General features: G+C 34.9%; 1 protein-coding gene across 2 annotated transcripts in view; it reads right to left on the bottom strand.

Annotated features, from left to right (window-relative positions):
• The window catches only part of HBS1L (HBS1 like translational GTPase), a 75,695-nt gene that overhangs the window by 19,678 nt on the left and 36,017 nt on the right, over positions 1-20,000 (bottom strand). The window contains exons 5-8 of one of the 2 annotated variants that reach the window (XM_010983660.3): positions 9,611-9,719; positions 5,018-5,280; positions 4,382-4,547; positions 1,575-1,692 (exon numbers count right to left, since the gene is read on the bottom strand). In XM_010983660.3, the coding sequence (XP_010981962.1) occupies positions 1,575-1,692; positions 4,382-4,547; positions 5,018-5,280; positions 9,611-9,719 (656 nt within the window). The remainder of the gene's footprint in view (positions 1-1,574; positions 1,693-4,381; positions 4,548-5,017; positions 5,281-9,610; positions 9,720-20,000) is intronic. The other variant, XM_010983662.3, reaches the window with a different exon arrangement.

The raw sequence follows: 20,000 nt of genomic DNA, 5'->3' as shown, positions 1-20,000 counted from the left end.
ATCATCACCAAAAAATTACTGGGCAATTTCTCTATTTTTTCTATGCAACAGTCTTTGGGAGTTCAAATGCTAATGTATTTTCAAAGAAGCCTTTTAAGCCATAAAAAGGCATCTCTCCTTGTCATGCATACTGTGCATGTTCTTCTTGCAGGACATTTGTGTTAGCCTTTTGTCTTTACCTGTCTCACCTTCCTACACTGTGACTTCCTTGAGGAGAGGCAGCATGCCTTGTATGTTTCTTTGTATCCTCAAAAGCCTACCTTTTTTTTTTTATATATTTTTGAGCCTATTTCTTCATTTGTCACATATAGAATTCCATTAGATAATCTCTAAAATCCTTTCCTACCCTAATACCATAAGAATTTGGAATAAATGATCCTTACAATTACTCTGCACTCTAAGATTCCAGAATTCAAAAGCATTTTCTGGTGTCTGCCTCTCCCATTTACCTCTCAAAATGTGCTTTGTAGTCCATCATATCCCCACACTCCTACCATGGTGCCTGGCACACAGAAGGCATGCAATAAGTATTCACTGAATGAAAACACATACACACATATACATAGAAGGAAACAAAGAGAAAAACATATAATACTCTTTGGTAAATGTGATTAGAGGTACATCAATTTAAAATGAGGATAACATGTACTTCATAGAGTTGTTATAAGGATTAAACTAAATGCATACAAAACACCTAGTACAGTGGCCCATATTCAGTACTCAGTCAACAGTAATAATTATTACTTTTCCATCATCATGATCTCAATCAGTCCACGGACCTTAAATTAATATTCTTAAATTATTTATCAACTTTCTAAAATAGAATCCAATACTTTTTCATTTATCTTCAAATATGTTCTAACTTATTCATATAGCATCCCTTTTAGATTGACAAAATGCTCATATTAACATTCCCTTTAAATGGGTGGAAAAATCTAGAAAAGGTCAATTGCTGAAGTCACACTTTTGCCAAGTGACAAAGGCAAACTTCTGAACTCTCCATATTTTCTAATAGTCACCTATTATAAAAGAAATCAATGTCCTATATGTATAGTGCTATTTTCATTGTTTTAATTAGTTATTATCTTTTAATTTTTTTCAATCTCCTCATTAAGAATCATGTAATCATGCAAATATTTTTCAATATTATAAAGAAAGTAAATTTCCCAAAGGGGAAAACTGCCAAGCTTCAGTATTTCTGAATAAATCAGCTCCTTAAAAAGATACAGGACTTGAATATAAATATAGCAAAAAGGCAGATGTTGAACATCCACCCCAAATTATTAACAAATGAAATATAAAGCTCCACTTCATCAAGAAAATGACTATTATTTTTATTATAAATGTATAGCTTTTATACATCTACTCCTTGTAATAAATTAGAAAAGATTTTATAAAGTATCAATCAAGAGATCATGAAAAATGCAATATTTCTCTAATTTTTTCAAATTTTTAAAAAAATTTAAATGTTAAATTTAAAAATATTTTACAAGTTACAATCCTAGATTTACAACCTCAGCATCAGCAAATTTTATGTATTGTTAGTGTACTTTGGTTAAGGAAATATCTGGTACCTGGGCTGCTCCTGTAATCATATTTGGGATGAAATCTTTATGGCCCGGAGCATCCATTAATGTAATCACTTTGGTTGTGGTCTCAAATTTGGTCATGCCAACATCCATTGTTACTCCCCTTAAAGAATACATAAAATGGTTAGTATGCACTACAGAAACAATCAGTGTTATGAATTAAATTATTTAATAATACAGGCGAAAATGACAGTCTAAAGTCTTAAGCAACAATGGGAATTCTATTATATAACGTCTATTATTTTGAATAATTAGGCTACCTGGAATTTTTGCTGTAACAGAATTACACTGACATGGCTTTTAAACAAGGTTGTGGATGCAGTAAGTGCTTAATCAAAATGATAGATGTTTCCCATTTCCTTTTTTGGGGTAAGAAGTCGTGTAAACTGTGAACAGATAAAGATATCTGGGGACAACTCTGGAAGGGGCAGTAAATACTGCAGATGAAAAAAGATAAAATGAAGAATGACCAATACTAGACGGTAGTTTTCCTCATCCTCTTACATTTATGCTTACTAATTATAGAAATAAACTTATAAAACTTTCATTTCCGAGGCTAGTTAGTATTTTACTAATTAGAAAACAGAAAATATCAAAGGAGATGCATGATTTTTTAAAATTCAAAGAGGGGAAACAGTAGTGGTTTCACATCTCATGTCATCATTCTTGGAGATCAATGCAGTGTCTCTTCTTAGCACAAAAACGTGGGTTCACATTGCAAGAAAGCCCAGGGAGGGTCTACAGAGGTCCTGAGTCTTCCTAGATGTCTGGAATTTAGAAAGGGAAATCAGGTGGACAATAAACTAGGTAATTATTCATCCTTGTTTGCCCAGGATAGTCCAGAGTAAAGAATAAGCATTTCCTTTTACTACCAAAGTGTCCCAACAATTACAATGGTAAATCATGTGTTTACTCTAGCAGTAAGATAACCGTGGGTCTCCTGAGTCAAGTTATTCTAGTTGAAACTGAAACCATGGGCCATTTGAGTTTGTGAAAATGATGCTCATGACTCTTTAATAATCCCCAAATAACTGCCTGAGAATAGTACTGAACCAAGACTGAGTCTGAGCTCCTCCCTAGGCTGCTTTGACCGTTCTCTTCTGACCCAGCTCTGCTCTGCACTTGTAATGCTAAGGAAATGAAAATGTCACTCATGTTACTAATTTCTGTTCAACACATAAGCAGAACAGAGGATTTTTAAATATTTATCAACACATTGTATTTTTGAGATGCTATTAAGGAATGTATAGTGGTGAATTAAAACTCCCATTATGTATCTGGACTCTCCTGCTATCTACAGAATTCAGGAATATTCTAAAAAGTGAGCAATAGAGAACTACCAGAAGCAAAAATAAAACAGCCATCCAGCAGATGTATTATCAAAAAAAAAAAAAAAAAACCAATAAAATTACTATTTATTCTAAAGAATGAGACAGATTATTAGTTCACTTGCCAGGTCAATTTACACATGAAATAAATTCAAACAAGTCATTCTACCTTAAATTATGTTCTTCTCAATCCCTTTATCTACCTAATAGATAGTACAAAGAAAACTAAAAAGCCATATATTTTAATAATCTGCTTGGTAAGTTGACAGGTGGAAATTATTTAGTCTTATAATACTGATATCATATAAAATTCTAGTTTTCCAATAGTCATTTTCCAAAAATTTGCAACTGTCCAACTGATTTTTCTTACTAGGTTGGAAAATAAGTTTGTGTACTATATGAAATAAAAAAGATTTCTAACAAGTAGAAAAAAAAAAAGCCAAACCACTATGATATAAGATTCTATTTACCAGAATAACTAAGGAATATTATGACCCTCTTTACTGAGAATTACCTTATATATTACAATGTAGATAGACTATCCAATATTTCAAGAAAATTAACACACATTTTTTTTAAAGTATGAAAATCCAAATATATTCTCTAATCATATTCAGAATGAAGACATCAGGGAACACAGAGTAATTTCTTTGTCAATTTAGGACTTGTAGAGTATTATTTTGACATAGCTGATACATCTACAACCTCACTTAATTATTAAGGTGCCCTCTTTCTTTCTGACAAAGATGCTATTGGCTTCCCCATCCCTAACAGTTTTAACACGGTATATGTCACCACTCTAAAAAGACTTCAAAAGAAATAGTTTGGCCAGAAGTATATGATTAGCTGCACTCTCCTGCTAGAATCTCTCCAAAGTTGGCATTGAACACAGTAACAGATATAGGAGTAATTGACTGGATTAGATATATATGGTAGGAGATAGGTTTAATTATTTGTTGACTCTGTCCCATAAAAACATAGTACAGAAAGTATAAAAATGAATTAAGTCTGGTAAGTTGGATTTACTGGTCATTTTGATTCCAGACAGAAGACAGTTTACTACAAGAAGTTACCTTTCCTTTATAACCTGATATAAAATTAAGTCTTACTCATAATTTTAATCCAAAACCAAGACAATTTGACATATGCTTGGGGAAGTGGCAACTGAAACTTTTCCCTAAAAATTAATTAGCTAAGGGTTTTCACTGCCTTTTTCTCTGTGTCTTTTAAATTTTTTTGATAAACATTCTTTTAAATGATTCTCATAGAATTTGGAAGAATAAAAAAATGTATGTAGATTATAATGAAGACTACAATAAAAATATTTCCCTGATAATTGAAAGCTTTAAAAAAAGTGTCTCAAATATTTCATGGTATGTTTCATGGATATTCAACATATATTACATACTTATTTAAAAGACTTTATATTATTTCAAAATGAAAATGTTGAAAAACAGTGACTACCTTTCCCTCTCTTCGCCAGTCTCATCCAAGACCCATGCGTATGCAAACGAAGCTTTGCCAGCCTTTTTAGACTCTTGTTCATACTTATGCATAGTTCTTTTGTTCACATTACCCAGAAGATAAAGCAAATGGCCCATCAGAGTACTTTTCCCAGCATCAACATGACCTAAGGAAAATTGATTCAGGATTAATACTAGGTACATTTTCCAGACACTGTTCACATTGAGGCACTGCATGAACAGATAATTTGATAGTTTGTGTCAGTGTTTAGAGTAGTACCAATTCTTATCAAATAGCAGTTAAAATGTCTAAATGGAGAAAAAAAGAACATGTCTCTTTAGAGAGGGGGGAAATTTCCTTGATTTCTGGAAATTAAAATTGTCAACAAGACATGCCATTTTCAAATGTTCACAAAATGAAAATGATACAACCAAATCTAATGACACTTTTGGTAACTGGGGATTATTTCACCCAGAGTGCCCTTGGTAACTTGGCATTATGATGCCAGGCCTTCTTGCTTCATGTCTATTTACACTCACACAGAAACTCAGAGTGGAATGAATTTCCACGCTGCCACTAGGAAGTTATTGGGCTCAAGCAGTTGACTGACAACCCAGAGGAACAAAGGGCATTTACCAATAACCACTAGGTTGAGGAGTTGCTTCCCTCCTTGTCGCCTCTCCAGTTCTGCCTTTATATCTATTTGCTGCCTCAGTTTGCCAGACTTTTTCACTGGTGTTGGTATTGAACTCTGCTCTTCTGACACTTGAATGGTGTGGGATGGAAGAGCTGGTTTAGGAACAGTGTCAGGTGCATCAGAAGAAACAACGTTGGTATCTTCACTAGAATGTCCTTTTTGAGGCGCGTGGAAACTATGACCATTTTCTTCAGCAGTTACCCTACAGAAAGCAGAGAGAGGAATAAAGTGTTTAAACCAACTTGACTGACCTCCTATAATGTCAGAAGGGCAGAGAAGTTGTCTCTTCATATTCCTTACACTTGTAGACCCAAATGATCTCTAGCCGCTACGTGGCTAGAGTCTGTTAAGGTGGAAATGATAAGTAGTTAGACCCAAACCACACAAGTACAGACTTGGGAGATCCCAGGAGAAAAACAGACTACCAAAAAGTAAGATAAGAAGAAAACATCCCGTAAAATAACTGAAATTCAATGTCTAAGCCCATAGCTTAGCCATATAATCCTATCAAAACAGATGGCATAAAGGAGATGTTTTGTAAAAATTGGCACCATCGTGCTCCTGGAGATAAATTAGCATTAAAAAAAAAATAGTTTAATCAGTTTTAACCCTAACTCATTCTTCCAACAGGACACAGACTTACCATCTTTTCTGCTCAAGCACTATCCTTAAAGGAGATATCTCTAAATGTCTACATTTTCTTATTAGTTTGGCAAAGGAGTTTTGATTCATTAATTCAACAAATACTTGATTCACTTAAAACTGTAACATATACTTGGCACTGATGTTGAAAAGAAATGATGACACAGAAATGAAAAAGTTATCAACTGATTCCAAAAGCTTACAGTCTAGTGAGGGACTGGGATATATAAAATAGAAACAATACCATCTAGCTTAATTTATTTTCTCCCTGACAGTAACAATGCCTCCAAAAGTAAACACTGATCTTAATTCTTCATTAGCTCTTTGACTATCCTCCATAGAAACTGTACCAGGGCTATCCCCATGGATAGCTATAAAGAATGTGATCTAATCAACCAGACTATGATATGCCTCACCTTTCCTTCAATGACACAGATAAACAGATACTATACTTGATCATAGCCAAAAGGCCAAGAAGCAGTGACACAGATAAACAGGGTTAGGACAAAGAACAGGGTAAATTCCTAGTTATTAAGAATGAAATCAATTATTTACAACTCAATCTGGAGCTGGCAGAGAAGAATTATATGCAAAAAGCAGTTTAAAAAAATCACTTAAGAACTGCAGCACAATAGAAATGTGTGGGAACAGTAAACCTATTTTCTTCTAGATTTGTTGCTCCCTTTCAGGGTATTTTAATATGCTCAGTACTAACCCTTCATACTATGCTTCAGCAAAGAGCCACATTAGTTTTATATTTGCAACTTCATTAAAAACCTCATATCCATTCCCATTTTATTTTGCTTTTGCAAATCTCCAATTAGCAACTTTGGTGTTCAGGTTTTAACACTGTTCAGACAGAATAGCTTCATCTTGAACTACAGGGAAAAAATTTATGTGGAAAATATTCCCAATCTTTTATAATATTCCAGTGGACTAAATTAAGGATATCACACTGAGACTATAATTTGCAAACATTTATTTGAATGACCTCAGCTAGTTCTGAAACAAAAAACATGACAACTCTACATTTAGAGGAGTCAAAAAAAACAAAAAAACACCCTACAAATTACTATAAAAGTATTCAGCCAGAATGACTAGACACAGACTCTTGGTTCTGATCAGACCTGGGAGAAATCACAGTCTGTGGCTTCAAATCTTCCTGCTGTTAGTGACAGAAGCTTTTCTTCAAAGGAAAGCTCACGCTAACTACGACATAGAAAACAGATAAAAGCAGAACAGCTATGGCTGACACAGTGGGTTGAGGCCTGAAGCTCACTCACCCACCAACCCAGGCAGCCCTGCTCAGAACAGAAAGCATGTCACAAAGCATGGGTCTGACTTGATCGCCTCAGTTACAATTCAGTAACATGAAAGGTTGCTTTTCTCTTGCTATCATGGTAACACCCCCTTTCAAGTAAGTTTTAGGTAAACTGCAAATTAGTTCACTAAATTGTACAGGGTTAGAGGAGAGTGGCCAAAGTAATTAGAAGAACATCCTAGGTAAAGTCTGTACTTACTAAAAACTTCTGCATATTATGAAGCAAAAGTCAATGTTTTAAGATTTTTGAAAAATCTCCAAGATGATGTCTAAAAATGACCATTCTGGGTTAAGGGCTATAATTACTGACTGGTACAAAAGAAAAAGTTGGTTGAATACATTTTCGGGTGCTTTCTGATATAATTTTGTAATCTCACCTATTATTATAAAATGGTCTGGTTTTTTTTAAAACCATTTTTCCAAAAGTGGGAATATTTCTACATGACTATAGAGGCTTAATCTTTCTTTGTGAGTTATTTAAATGATACTGAAAAGCTAACTTAGACTTAAAAGGTTAACCACCAAGTTATCTGTTCTCTATGCAAGGTTCTAACCATTTTTACTTACATGCATTTTCTAGAGGGTATTTACTATTTTTAATACTAGTGAAGAAAAATCTGCAGTTTCACTTTCTTCTAAGAAATGCATTATTCTTTTTTATAAGCTGCCACTGGGAATCATATAAAGTAGAAATCTATGATGCTGAAGTCTTGACTCAAAAGTGTTTAATTATGTTTCTCTGTGCTTCCTTGAGACCAAATCAAAACAACAGCCCAAGCATTATCCCTACTATAAATTTTCCCAGAAAATCCTATAAAAGTAGTTGATGTAAACATAGCTTGGTCCTTGAGCAACATGATGCATTTCTGAGTATCTCCATCTGCACCTGCAGATCTTTCACATTCTGATGACTTCTCCCATAGGACCCCATCACAATACTGGCTCACAGGCTGCTTTTTACCTTTATACTATGAACAAGTTTATTTTAAAAATAAAATGTATTTTCCCAAGGATTCTGATCAATAAATATTTAAACAACTATACTGTGAAAGGAATAGGATGATGAACATTAATGGTCCCTGTCCTCATGAAGCATATAATCTTGTAAGATTTTGAAAGGCTTGCATTACACTTGTAAAGCATAGAGGTGGGTTTGCAAGAATTATTTACTTATATTTACTATTTATTTTTTTCTTGCTCATTTATTTTCCATTATTTTTATAAATATTCACATAGATAACTATGCATATACTTCTATGTATAGACAAACATACATAGATAACTTTAGAATCAAGCCTATTTTTTCATTCCCTTCTCTTTGTACTATGTTCATTTGCATGTTGCTTTCTAAGACTGCTGAAACCTTTCACATAAGATTATAAAATCCTTAGAACAAGGCATTATGTATTCTATTTATTTTTTCTTCTCTCAATGGAAATAATCCCCTAATAGGATTAAATGGTACTTAAGACATGGGGATAAAAAAGGTATTTATAATTCTGGCAACCCAACCCCAATTCAGAGAGAAAAGACATGCATTGAGCTTTCTGTTACTGAATCAAGATCAAAATTATTGTAATGAACTAAAGTTACTCAAATTAAAAATTAACTTTTTCATTCATTCAGTCATTCAACTGACATATACTGAATGCCTGCTATGTCCTAGAAATGGAGTTCCTTCCCTCACTAAACCTAAAATCTAATGAATAAAGTGCTGCTTCTACAAAATCAAAGAAATGAACTAGGTAATTGTTAACATTCTTCCCAGCCAAGACTCATAGATACTTCCATTAATTTACATAAAAGAATATTGTAAAGGAGGAAAAATAGGGCTGCTGAATTTGTATTTCCTGAAACTGGAAAAAAAAAAAACAACCCTGTATTGCTTATATTTGATTATAGTGTTTCTTACTTATGTAACTGGTAGACAAAATAAATATACTTTATAAATAACAGATAAAGTTAATGTCTTTAAACTGTGCTGTTATGTTCCAAGGAACCCAATGCCCTTGTCTATAAAAACTCTTCAGAGAATTCTAAAGATAGTGAAACAGGTACTACTAAAATGACTTACTATCATTTCTCACTAGATACTTGCAATTCTGGGTGTGTTTTATTTTATAATTTATCTCTTTGTTATACTTATCTATTTTATTCAGTATGAAAATCTTAAAGTTTAAAGATAGTAGTAAAAAAATTTTAATTAATGATTCCATGATTCACCTACATTTAATTCCTAAACACTACTTACCTACGCCATCTAGTGGCACAAGGATTCCCTACCTCCCAATACTAGATTTCACAAAATCATAGGTTTTTTACGTTAAAGTAGCTATATTTAATTTGCATGAGGAAACTGACAGTGAGACAGGTTAATACACCAAGATAAGCCTAGAATCAAGCCTAATTTCTCATCCCCTCCTGTTTGTACTATGCCATACTGAGGATCCATTACATACACCAATGATTATGATATATTATGCAAAATTTAAACAGATTCTCTTTCTCATAGTCTAATAAGCAGACAATACTAATTTCAAAAAAGAGGGGAGGCATTAAAAAACCTTACCCAGGCACTTCAAATCCCATAGTTTGCTTCTTTCCAGATACAGTCATTTTAGCAACTTTTGGCACAATTTCAGAGTCACTGCGAGATGACTGGGAATCTATTGATTTTCCTAATTAAAGAGTAAAATATAAAAGGCTAATTAATTCAAGTTGATTCCTAGAAACATTTATTACATATTAAATACATATTATGATAATTTTCACAGAATCACATCTTTATAAATACATATTTTTTCCCTAAAAAATTCAGTGAAATATTAAAATGTTGAAAGAAATTCTTCTGTCACCCTATTCTGGGAAATCCCCTACTGTCAGGGCTCTGTTATGCTTAACCTCCACCAAATCTCTTCCTAATTTTGAATTGACTCTTAAGTTTCAGTATTAAGAGGTCACAAGGTGGTTTCTGCACTGAGCCTTGTTCTGACATTATACCTAGACCCTATAGCTCCCTCTCCAACCACGCCCTTTCACGATACTAAAATTGTTTGGTCAGTTAGCAGATGGCTAAACTATTTTTAATCGTGATACCTATAAACTGATCAGCAAGCTGAGAGTCTGCTGAATTGTGCTAGACACTGCATACATTTTACTTGCACACAAAACCAGATTTAGTAAGATATTTGATATCTATAAAGAATATGAGGGAAGAGCTCAATATAGAAAAAGTGAATTCATATCATAAAGGAGAATAAATTATAAGCTAGATCAAAGTAAGACTTTCATGCATTTGATCCCTTAAAAATATATGTATGGAATTCTTTAGAATGTATCTTTATAATTTTTAGTAAGAGTACCATCAGGATTGGGTCCACATAAAACTACAGAAATTGCATGTGCTACATTGGTAAATATATATACAGAAATTACTGTAAAAAATTAGATAAGAAATTAATGTATATAATTCATTCAAAATGTTTGCTATTTGCTACTATATGCCAAGCACTATGCTGGAAATATAATGGTGAACAAAAGCAGACATAACCCTTGTACTGAGAAAGATTACAATCTAGTGGAGAAAATGTATTAACTGATCACAAAAAATAAAAGTAAAATTAAAACTGTTATTAGTGTTATAATCGGCATAACACTTAAGATTTGGTGACAGGGCAAACGAATTAGAGTGCTTCCACAGGAAAGTGAGAGTTGAGTGAAGATACAAAAAATAAGTAGGAATTAACTACACACACAGGAAGAGCACTCTGAACAGAGAGTAGCTTGCATAAGGGCCCTGCAGTAGGAGGCAGCATGGATGGACTTCAGAGGGAGTAAAAGCAGAGGAGAGGGAGTTTAGTTAAATGAAGCTGAAGAGGGAGGCAGTGGCTAGGCAATGCAGGACCTCTGAGCCGCAGCAAAGATCCTAATGTTTGTTCTAACAGAAGCCAACAAAATGATGTAAGAAAGCAGGGGGAAGGGAAAGAGAGGAGAGGATAAAATAAATGGTTAAGTTCAGAAAAGTCTGGGCTGGTGCATATGATTCATCAGCACATAATTAGTTGCTGCAAGCATTGATATAAGTGAGATGACCAAGGGAGAGAATACTGAGTAAGAAAAAAAGTGGTCGGAGGACAAAGCCTTGGCAGAAACTCAACTGTTAGTCACAAGATAGAGGACAGAAAAAAAGAGGACAATGAGCTTGCAAAACAGTGACAGAGGAGGGCCAGGGGAGGATGGTGCCAAGGAAGCTAAGGCAAGAGAGTGTCTGCTGGACCTGGTATCACCAGAGTCCGAGGATGCTGCTCAGTCAAGTGAAAAGAAATGACTGAAAACACTCACTAGTGACATGATCCCTTTAGGAAAAGGTCATTTGTAGACTTAGCAAGAGTCATCTGAGAGAAGTGAGGGAAGGGAAAGCCAGAATGGGTTAAAAAAAAAAAAAAAGTTGAGAAAACAGAAGCAGCAAGTACATGTCCAATATCTTATCCGTAATTCCAAAATCCAAGAGCTCTGAAAAAGTGAGGCTTGGTTTGTTTTAACTTACTTGGAAGCAAAGCCTGACCTAGGCCAAAGTGAAAAGCCACACATCTCAGGGCAGAAATAACAGCATGATGATTATAGGGTGCGCCCCACATCCCACTGGGGTTATCACTCCATAGATGTTAATACTTTCCTAAATCCAAAAAATTCTGATTTTTGAATCAAATCTGGTCCCAAGGGCTTTAGATAAGCAATCTGTAGATCTGGACAAATGATTCTCTTTAAAAAAATCTGGTTGGAAAAGGAGAAATGTGGTAGAATGGTGGCAAAAGGGGATATGGGATCATCTGATAAAGAAGATAAAACTGATTTTCTATATGCTTTTTCTAGCAATGTTCAGCCATTCAGGAACAGGCACTGCTTCATTCAGGATTAAGTTTCTATCCAACAGGTGCCAAAACAAGGTAGCCGAAGGCACTGGCAACAAATAGGGGAAAAGTTATTCATGAGCTCTGAACTGGATTAAACAAATAAAACAAAGGAAGAGTACTGAAGTGCTGGCAGAAAGCTGATGGGTCCAAAGGTCAGGAAAAGGTCATGATATAAGAAGTACAACTAGATGGCTGTGTCAGAATGGAACAAGTGATTGCATGACTTTGGAGGAGGGGGAGTTACAGTGAATAGCTGATGAGAGGTAAAGGTCACTGGAATGAGGTGGTCAAGGAACTGAAAGTCCTGGGTGCTGGACTTGTTTTTCCATATCGATGCACAAGTAAGCTTTGACCATGAAGGCCTTAGAGTGTAGAAGAAATTGTAAGCCAGTTGTCAAAGTCTTTAACAAATAAGGAAAAGTGACTATGAGGATGACAACAGTGAAGTCTAATAAAAAGCAAAAGACAGGAACTTCAAAGGAGTAGAGATTTAAGGGGACAAAAGGGGGGTGGAGGATGAAGGAATAATGGTGTTGGAAGAGGCAGCAAAAAGAATAAAGCTGATCTTCCAGACCCTAGCGTTTGAGAAGATACACATGAAATAAGGCAAGAAAGTAGAAAAAACACTGGGAAAACACTGAGAATTATGAAGAGGTTTCGGTTTCACAAAAAAAGCATTTCCAAAGTTACAGCAAAAGTAGAGAGGAAAGAGAGGTGAGTGAGAGATAAGGAAGGAGAAAACTGAGAGCATGGTGACGATGATGAAGATGAGGAGGGGGAGGTGGGGGGAGGGAGGTGTGGAGGTGGGGAGAACACCCTAAAAAGAGGCATGGTGGATTTTGGCCTCTGTCAAAAAAGGGAAAAAGACCCATAAAGCATAAAAGTATCTCAATCCAGGCTATACACAGTTAAGTCCCACTTCCCATTAAGATTCATTTTAATACCTTCTAACCATTTTGTGTGTAAAAAAATTTCCTGACTCACTTATACATTTAGTACATTGAAATACTGTAATTTTGATTTAAAAAAAAGTAAGTGGGTCATAAAAGGAAATAAAAGGTCTTTAAGCACAGAGAAAAGTCACAATATGATCCTGTAATATTTCTGGGTACACAGTAAATATTAGTTTTCATTTCTGGTGATTTCTTTCTACAGGATATCAAACCTCAAACCTTTAAACCTATTTAAATAATGAGTCTTTTTTAGAGAAAAAGTAAGCCTAGTATTATATAGATCTGAATATTACCCATTAAAGCAGTGGTTTTTAAACCTTTTTATTTAGGTCAAATAGCCCTTTGAAAAATCTAATGAAAACAATGGGATACTCTTGACAGAAAAATACACTACACACAAAATTCTGCATGCTATTTCAAGGGGTTCAATAATTCCAACTCTAGAACCCTCCCCTTGAGAGACAACCTTGACTCGGTATTCTGGAAATATGTTAATTCAGTTTGATGTTATCCATAGTCAGTGAAACACATTCAGTAAATTTTGCACTAAGCTGTTGTTAACAGCAATGTAATGTACTTTCACTTATCCAATGACATTACAAAGTCTCCCTCACAACTAGCAGTATGCTGATGACAGGTCAAATCTACTGACACAGCTCAGAAATGAACTAATAACTAAAACAACCAGCCATGGATCAATAAGAGATACATTTATGAGTATTCAAATCCATCACATAGAAGTGTAAAATGTTTACTGTGTTCCCTCATCTTCCCCAACCAACTAGAAATTCACTTACTGCATAACAACCTCAAGAAATTGAGTATTACATTTTCAGAAAGTCACCAAATAATGGCAGCATGGAATGAGTACTGGATGGGAAAAAGGAGCTTGGATTCTAATTCCTACTCTGCCACTAATTAACTTTTACCTACCTTACAACTTAAATAGTTCATTTAATTTCACTAGCCTCAGTTTTCTCATCTACAGAATGAAGTACATTAAATGATTCCTAGTTCTGTGAATGTATGTGTCTGTGACTCCCAAACCACTAAGATGTCCTTTAAATCAAACAGGCCACCAGGAGATAAAGTAGAATGTGCCATTCCAAAGGAAAATTATCAATGTCTTCCTCTAAGCCACACAAAAACTCATTCACCAAATCATGGTTACCAAAAAGAAATACATTCTAAAGAGCCATATATTAGTGATTAGCATTCGGTCTCGGTAGGGTGGAGAACTGATCATCACTTAAGACTTTTCATTTGGATGGAAATAACAGTTACTCAGTTGAGTCTAACTTGCTTATTTTATAGACAAAAAAAGCCTCAAGGAACAAAGGGACTTCGCCTCAGTGGCAGGGCCTGTACCTAACCAGCTCACCTACCTGTCCAGTTCACCTTTCTCATACCCCAGCTGCCTCTAAAGCAAAGCCTTCTGTCCCTGGTGGTTACCCCTTGCTGGGCTGCTTCCTCCAGAACTCCAGTGCTTTCTTCCTGGGGCTAAGATCCAAATAGCAGAATCTGGGTTTTCTCCTGAGCATGAAATGACCCAGGTCTCTTGTCCTGAAGATTTTCTTTTTTTTCAGTGTGTATTCCTTTGTAAAGGATTCAGCTAAATCTCCCAGCACCATACAATTATCAAACTTGCTGAATTTAATGAAATTTTTGCTTATCTAGCCACAAGATTTTCCCTCTTCTGACTCATCCCTTTGGTCTTTAAAGCACAATCAGTATTAGACAACTAGCTCTTTGAGGGTAGGAACTGTGTCTACACAGTACACAGCACATGACACAGTGCTCTGCTCACAACAAGCTTTCAAAAAATAGATTGTAATGATTAACCCCTAAGGGTTTAAGTTCTGAAACCGTGAGTTGATCTCTATTGTTTTTAAGTTATCTTAGACCTCTTCTTCAGGCAATAACCTCAACTCACTCTCTTTCTACTTTTTGCACTTAACACCAGCCACCACCTGATGTTTAGAGATCTGGGTTCTAGAAAGCCGATCTGGCACTGGCTACGGGCACTCTTGTATGCCTTCCTGCTGGGTGGTTTTGATATGCTCTTTTACCTTCCTAACAACCACACAAAGTGGGCATAATCATCCCAACTTTACTTCAGAGAAACTGAGGTTCAAAGTAGCCAATTTGCCAAAGATTATACAACCTTGGCTTGTGACACAGCTAGATTTAAAAAAAAGGTATGTATGAATCACATGGTAGCTATTCTCAAGGAGTTTATACACCATTTTGACAGACAATTATAAACGCTGTGGAGATAAGCTGTAGAAACAATAAGGAAGAGAATTCTAAGTATGTACCTGAGTAATTAGAGACAACTTAACAAAATGAGATTTGACCTGATCCTGAATAATAAACAAAGAAGAGGCAAAAATAACATGAGAAAAAGCATATTTAAGGATTAATGGGGCAAAATTTCTGAAACAGACTGGGCAATGATCAATAAACCTTTAAATTAAGACTATATAACTGAAGCTTTGAAGGAAAGATGTTTTTAAAACAAAACAGACCTTTTACAGATTTACTTTCAAGGACTATTTTTCTCATTCAAAAAGTAGAAAGTAAAACAAGTAGTATTAAATATTCTAAATTAGGGAGGATAATTACTGAGACTATTAGAAATGGGGAAGGCTAAATTAAAAACAGGTAAGAGAAAAACCATAGAAACTTGTAATAATGATTTCTCCATAAAACATGCTGCCATGTCTCATCAGTTTATATAATTCCTTACCTCTTCCCTAGCTACTAGTGAGGTATCCCCGACTCTTCAGTCCTAGGATGCTATTTAAACTCTGTGATATCATCTACCTTGCAGTAATCAATTCTAATTAGTCTAGCATGGCTAGAAATCTAAGGTTCTGCCACCAGAAAATTCACGAACTTGAGCCTTGATCTAGTCATCAAATACTCCAGAGACCAAGTTTATCCCGTATGCAAAATAAGAATACCACCACCTAAATCATGTACTTGACAAAAATGCTGTAATAAACACTATACTCATAAAAGTATTCTCAACTGAAAAAATAAATAAATTCTCAACTGAAAAAATAAATAAATCAGGCCTTTATTCTATGATATAATCTCATCATTGTTCATAAACTATCCTTGCCAGAAAACCTCTAAATCAAAAATAATTGCTGAAGTTTGTGGTCAATACATATTCACTGCAATTATCTTCAGTTTGACTGGGTGCTGCTGCATCCATTAGCCTCCTTTTTTAAAAAGTAATTTTAGGAATTACAGGGTCAAAAAGTGCTAGAATAAACACATACCTAGTCACAGATAAACAATTACACAAAAAGTATACCTTATGCTGGCTTGAACCCAGTAGGTCTTTTTTTTTTTTTTTTAATTTGCTTAAGTGTTCTACAAGAGTACATACCAAAAAAAAAAAAAAAGAATGATCTGGTAGTACAAAATCCAATGGGACTATTTTGGGGGGAAACATGCTAACCTGATGCTGAAGTTCATCTGGAAAAGTAAATGTAGGAATGACCAATAAACTTTTTAAATTAGGATAATGACAGGAGACTGGAACTACCAGCCATCGTAAAGCTGAAGTACAGTAAAATGTGGTAATGGCATAAAAATAGCTTGACGAATTAGAACAGAGCATCTGCAAATGAACCAATTAATAGGAATATATTTATAAGTTATACATAAAATTAAAATTTAGTATATGGAAAATATGAGGATATATATGTTACATGTAGTTAGAAATTCAGTATGTGTAAAGAGATGTTTCAAATCAGTAGAGAAAGAATGGGTTATATTCAATACTGTATTGGGAATATTGGCTATTTATTCAAAGAAAAGGCTCTATCATATGTTTATGATGTACCATATATAAATTCCTTGTTGATTAAAGATATGATCGTAAAGTAAGAAGAAAAATATATTTAATTTTCAGGTAAAGAAGCCTGACAAACTTTACATAAAAATTTTAAAATGTCTCCCTGATTAAAGATACCACAAGCAAATATAACATATTTGGGGAAGTATATACAAGGGGTTAATAAATATATTATATATATATATACACGATATTACATATTATATATACAGATATAATACATATATATAAAATATAATATATATATACACACACACACACACAAACCAATAAAAGAAAACAACTCAGAAAAAGAAAGTGAGCAATAAATAGACCAGCTCAAAATACACAAGTCAAAGAAAGGTGTAACAGAGGAAATCCAGGGAGAGGGAGGGATGAGGAGGGAAGGAAGGACTGAAAAGAGGAGATGATGGACAAGGAATGACAAAAGGGGAGAGGGAAGAGAGGAGTAAGTACAAGGATTTCTACATTTTTTTTTTAAATTAGCATCCAGAGTTGCAAGGGAACATGGGGAAGAGTGCTGACACTGTTGGCAAGAGTACAGTCTGGTACAACCTTTTGCAGGGAGAAATTTGATAAAATCAAAAAATTACCATATATATACACTGTATTTCTGAGAATGTGTTCTACAGAAACACTAACACCACTGTGCAACATAATATATGAACAAGACTGTTTACTATTGTGCTGTTTGCAATGGTGAAAAAACTGTAGATGCACCTTAATAAGGGAATGGTTAAACTAATTATGATGCAGCCAAACAATGAAGCAGTTTGCTTCAGATATAAAAGTCAGATAGAAAACCATGACATATTAAACGGAAAAAGCAACTGCAATATTATATAGCAAAGATGCTATACCACTATGTTACTGACATTAAAAAGTCGACAGGAATGTAAGGGAACTTTTTAAAGTGATTACTTCTAGAAAGTGATCTTAGGAAAGAGAAGTGACTTTCATTTCAAAATTTACATACTTCTATGCTACAATGACTACATACAATTTTTATAATTAAAAACATTTAAGTGAAAAGCATATTAAAACATTTCAAAACACTAAAAACTTATTTCTATAATATTCCTCAGAGATGCTCCTGATTTTTCTTATTTCATGTTTTGAAACAAAGGAACAAAGTTCATCCAATCACTCATCCAATGACAACGTTACGTTCAGAATGCTCTAGTAAGGCTGGAAGTAATGCTCTAAATAGTTTTGTCTTTTGTGTTAAGTAACCCCCTTGTTTAGGCTCTGAGGCTTCCTGATGGCAAGAACTGAATCTTCTGGATATTTCTATTTCTGCAAAATAAATATCTAATACATTGTACATCATTTATATGTTTGCTTAGTGCTGAATCAAGTAAACAAAATCATTTTCTGGTAGCTCTTTCAGTGCTCTAATAAATGCCTAAAGTAATGAAGGTGAAAACTAAAGGGAATAATAAATGTGACTTCCTTGAACATGTAACCTCTTATGAGGGGGTGGGAACCTCATAGTAAAATCTATCCTGCACGCCTCAGCTTTTCTAAAGCAAGATTTCTCAAACTCAGGACTGCTGACATTTTGGGCAGGATATTTCTTTGTTGCGGGGGAGGTGTCCCATGTATTGCAGGATGTTTAGCAGCATCCCCAAAATATCTATTGACATAGCCAAATGACCTTTGTGGGGCAAAAACCACCTCCAGTTGAGTACTGCTCTAGAGAGTTATTAGCAAAAGAATTAAATACATATTACATACCCTATAGGGGAACTCCAATAACCGCTACATGTCAAAATCCTCCGATTCACTGTCACTTAAGAGTCTGGTAAAGTAGTCACTTAATAGACTCTGCTGCCAGATAGCCTGGGTTGAATCCAGGCCCTGTCACTTCAGTTATGTGACTTCAGGTGAATTATTTAACCTCTTTCTGTGCCTAGTTTCCTCATCTATAAAATGATAACAATAACAGAACCTACCTAACAAGTATGTTAGGAGAATTTAATGAGTTAACACAAGTAAAGTGTTTAGAGCCATGCCTGGCATATATTAAGTATGCAATGACTCACATCAGTGACAGAAAGCAACAAGTCTGTGGGCCTCTAATATCACCGAAGTATCAACTTCCTCTTCCTCATTTGACACCAGGGAATCTACAGACACAAATCATTCTCTGACAATCACTAATTCATGGTGGGGGAGGAGGGAAATGCCAGCTGTGTGACTCCGTTCTAGGTCCTAGAAGAGACGGATCAAAGACTAAGACATGACTCCTATCCTCAAGAAACGTAAGTCTAATAGAGATACCACACAAACATTACTACAATGTGAACTGCTATTATGCAGGTACAGTGACAGTACATAGGAAAGGTACTAACCCATCAAACTCAAAAGAATTAGGCAAGGTTTCCTTCAAAAGATGCCTAATGAATCTTGGAGGGAAAAACAAGGAAAAGAGGATGGGGGAACATGTCACAGTGCATGCAACGGACAGAAGATAGGCATGGCTGGGATATAGGAAAAGAGTTTAAGTGGGTGAGACTTAAGGATAGAGAAACTGGCAACTCATTTCGGGCCATGTATAACATTCAGGTACTTGACTTGATTCTTAAATACAAGAGCCACTAGAAGAATTTAACATTGAGGTGACACACCATATTGTGCTTTAAAATGTGAAGACTGAGAGAGAGCAGTTAGAAGACTGTTGTACTACTATGTGTAAGAAATTCTACAAACTGACCTAAGAACAATGGAGTTGGAGAAAGGGTTACTTAAAAGATATTCAAAGGTAAAATTAGGAACACTTCATGCCTGAATGCATGTAGGGAAGTAAGAGAAAAAACAGTTCCCAAATTTTCTAGCAAGGAAGAGTAGATGATTATGCCATTACCAAATAGAGAATATATTGCAGAGAACTAAGAGAAGGCTGCTGGTCAGGATCTTCTCTTGGACGGTCCCTTCATCAAGTGCAAAATTAGAACAGTCCATAGAGGAACTGCTTCCTCCTAAACAGATGGAGATCGCCAACAAATATTTTGTGCTTAGATACTATCTCGGGTCTTTTGAGTTTTGCAAGTTAAATTACAACATGTTCTTGGTACTGGGGACACAAAGATGAGTAATAATCTCTATTCTCAGGTAGCTTTCATTCTAGACGTGATAGACATGCAGAAAGACTGAACGAAAATATAGACAAAGAAATTAAAAGAAATTTGCAGGAGACCACAGTGCTGTGACTACAGCTGA

This window comes from Camelus dromedarius, chromosome 6, assembly GCF_036321535.1.
Source record: "Camelus dromedarius isolate mCamDro1 chromosome 6, mCamDro1.pat, whole genome shotgun sequence".
In the NCBI taxonomy this organism is placed as follows: Eukaryota; Metazoa; Chordata; class Mammalia; order Artiodactyla; family Camelidae; genus Camelus; species Camelus dromedarius.
The sequence above is the reverse complement of the archived record's forward strand: the minus strand, read 5'-3'. Positions and strand labels throughout refer to the sequence as shown.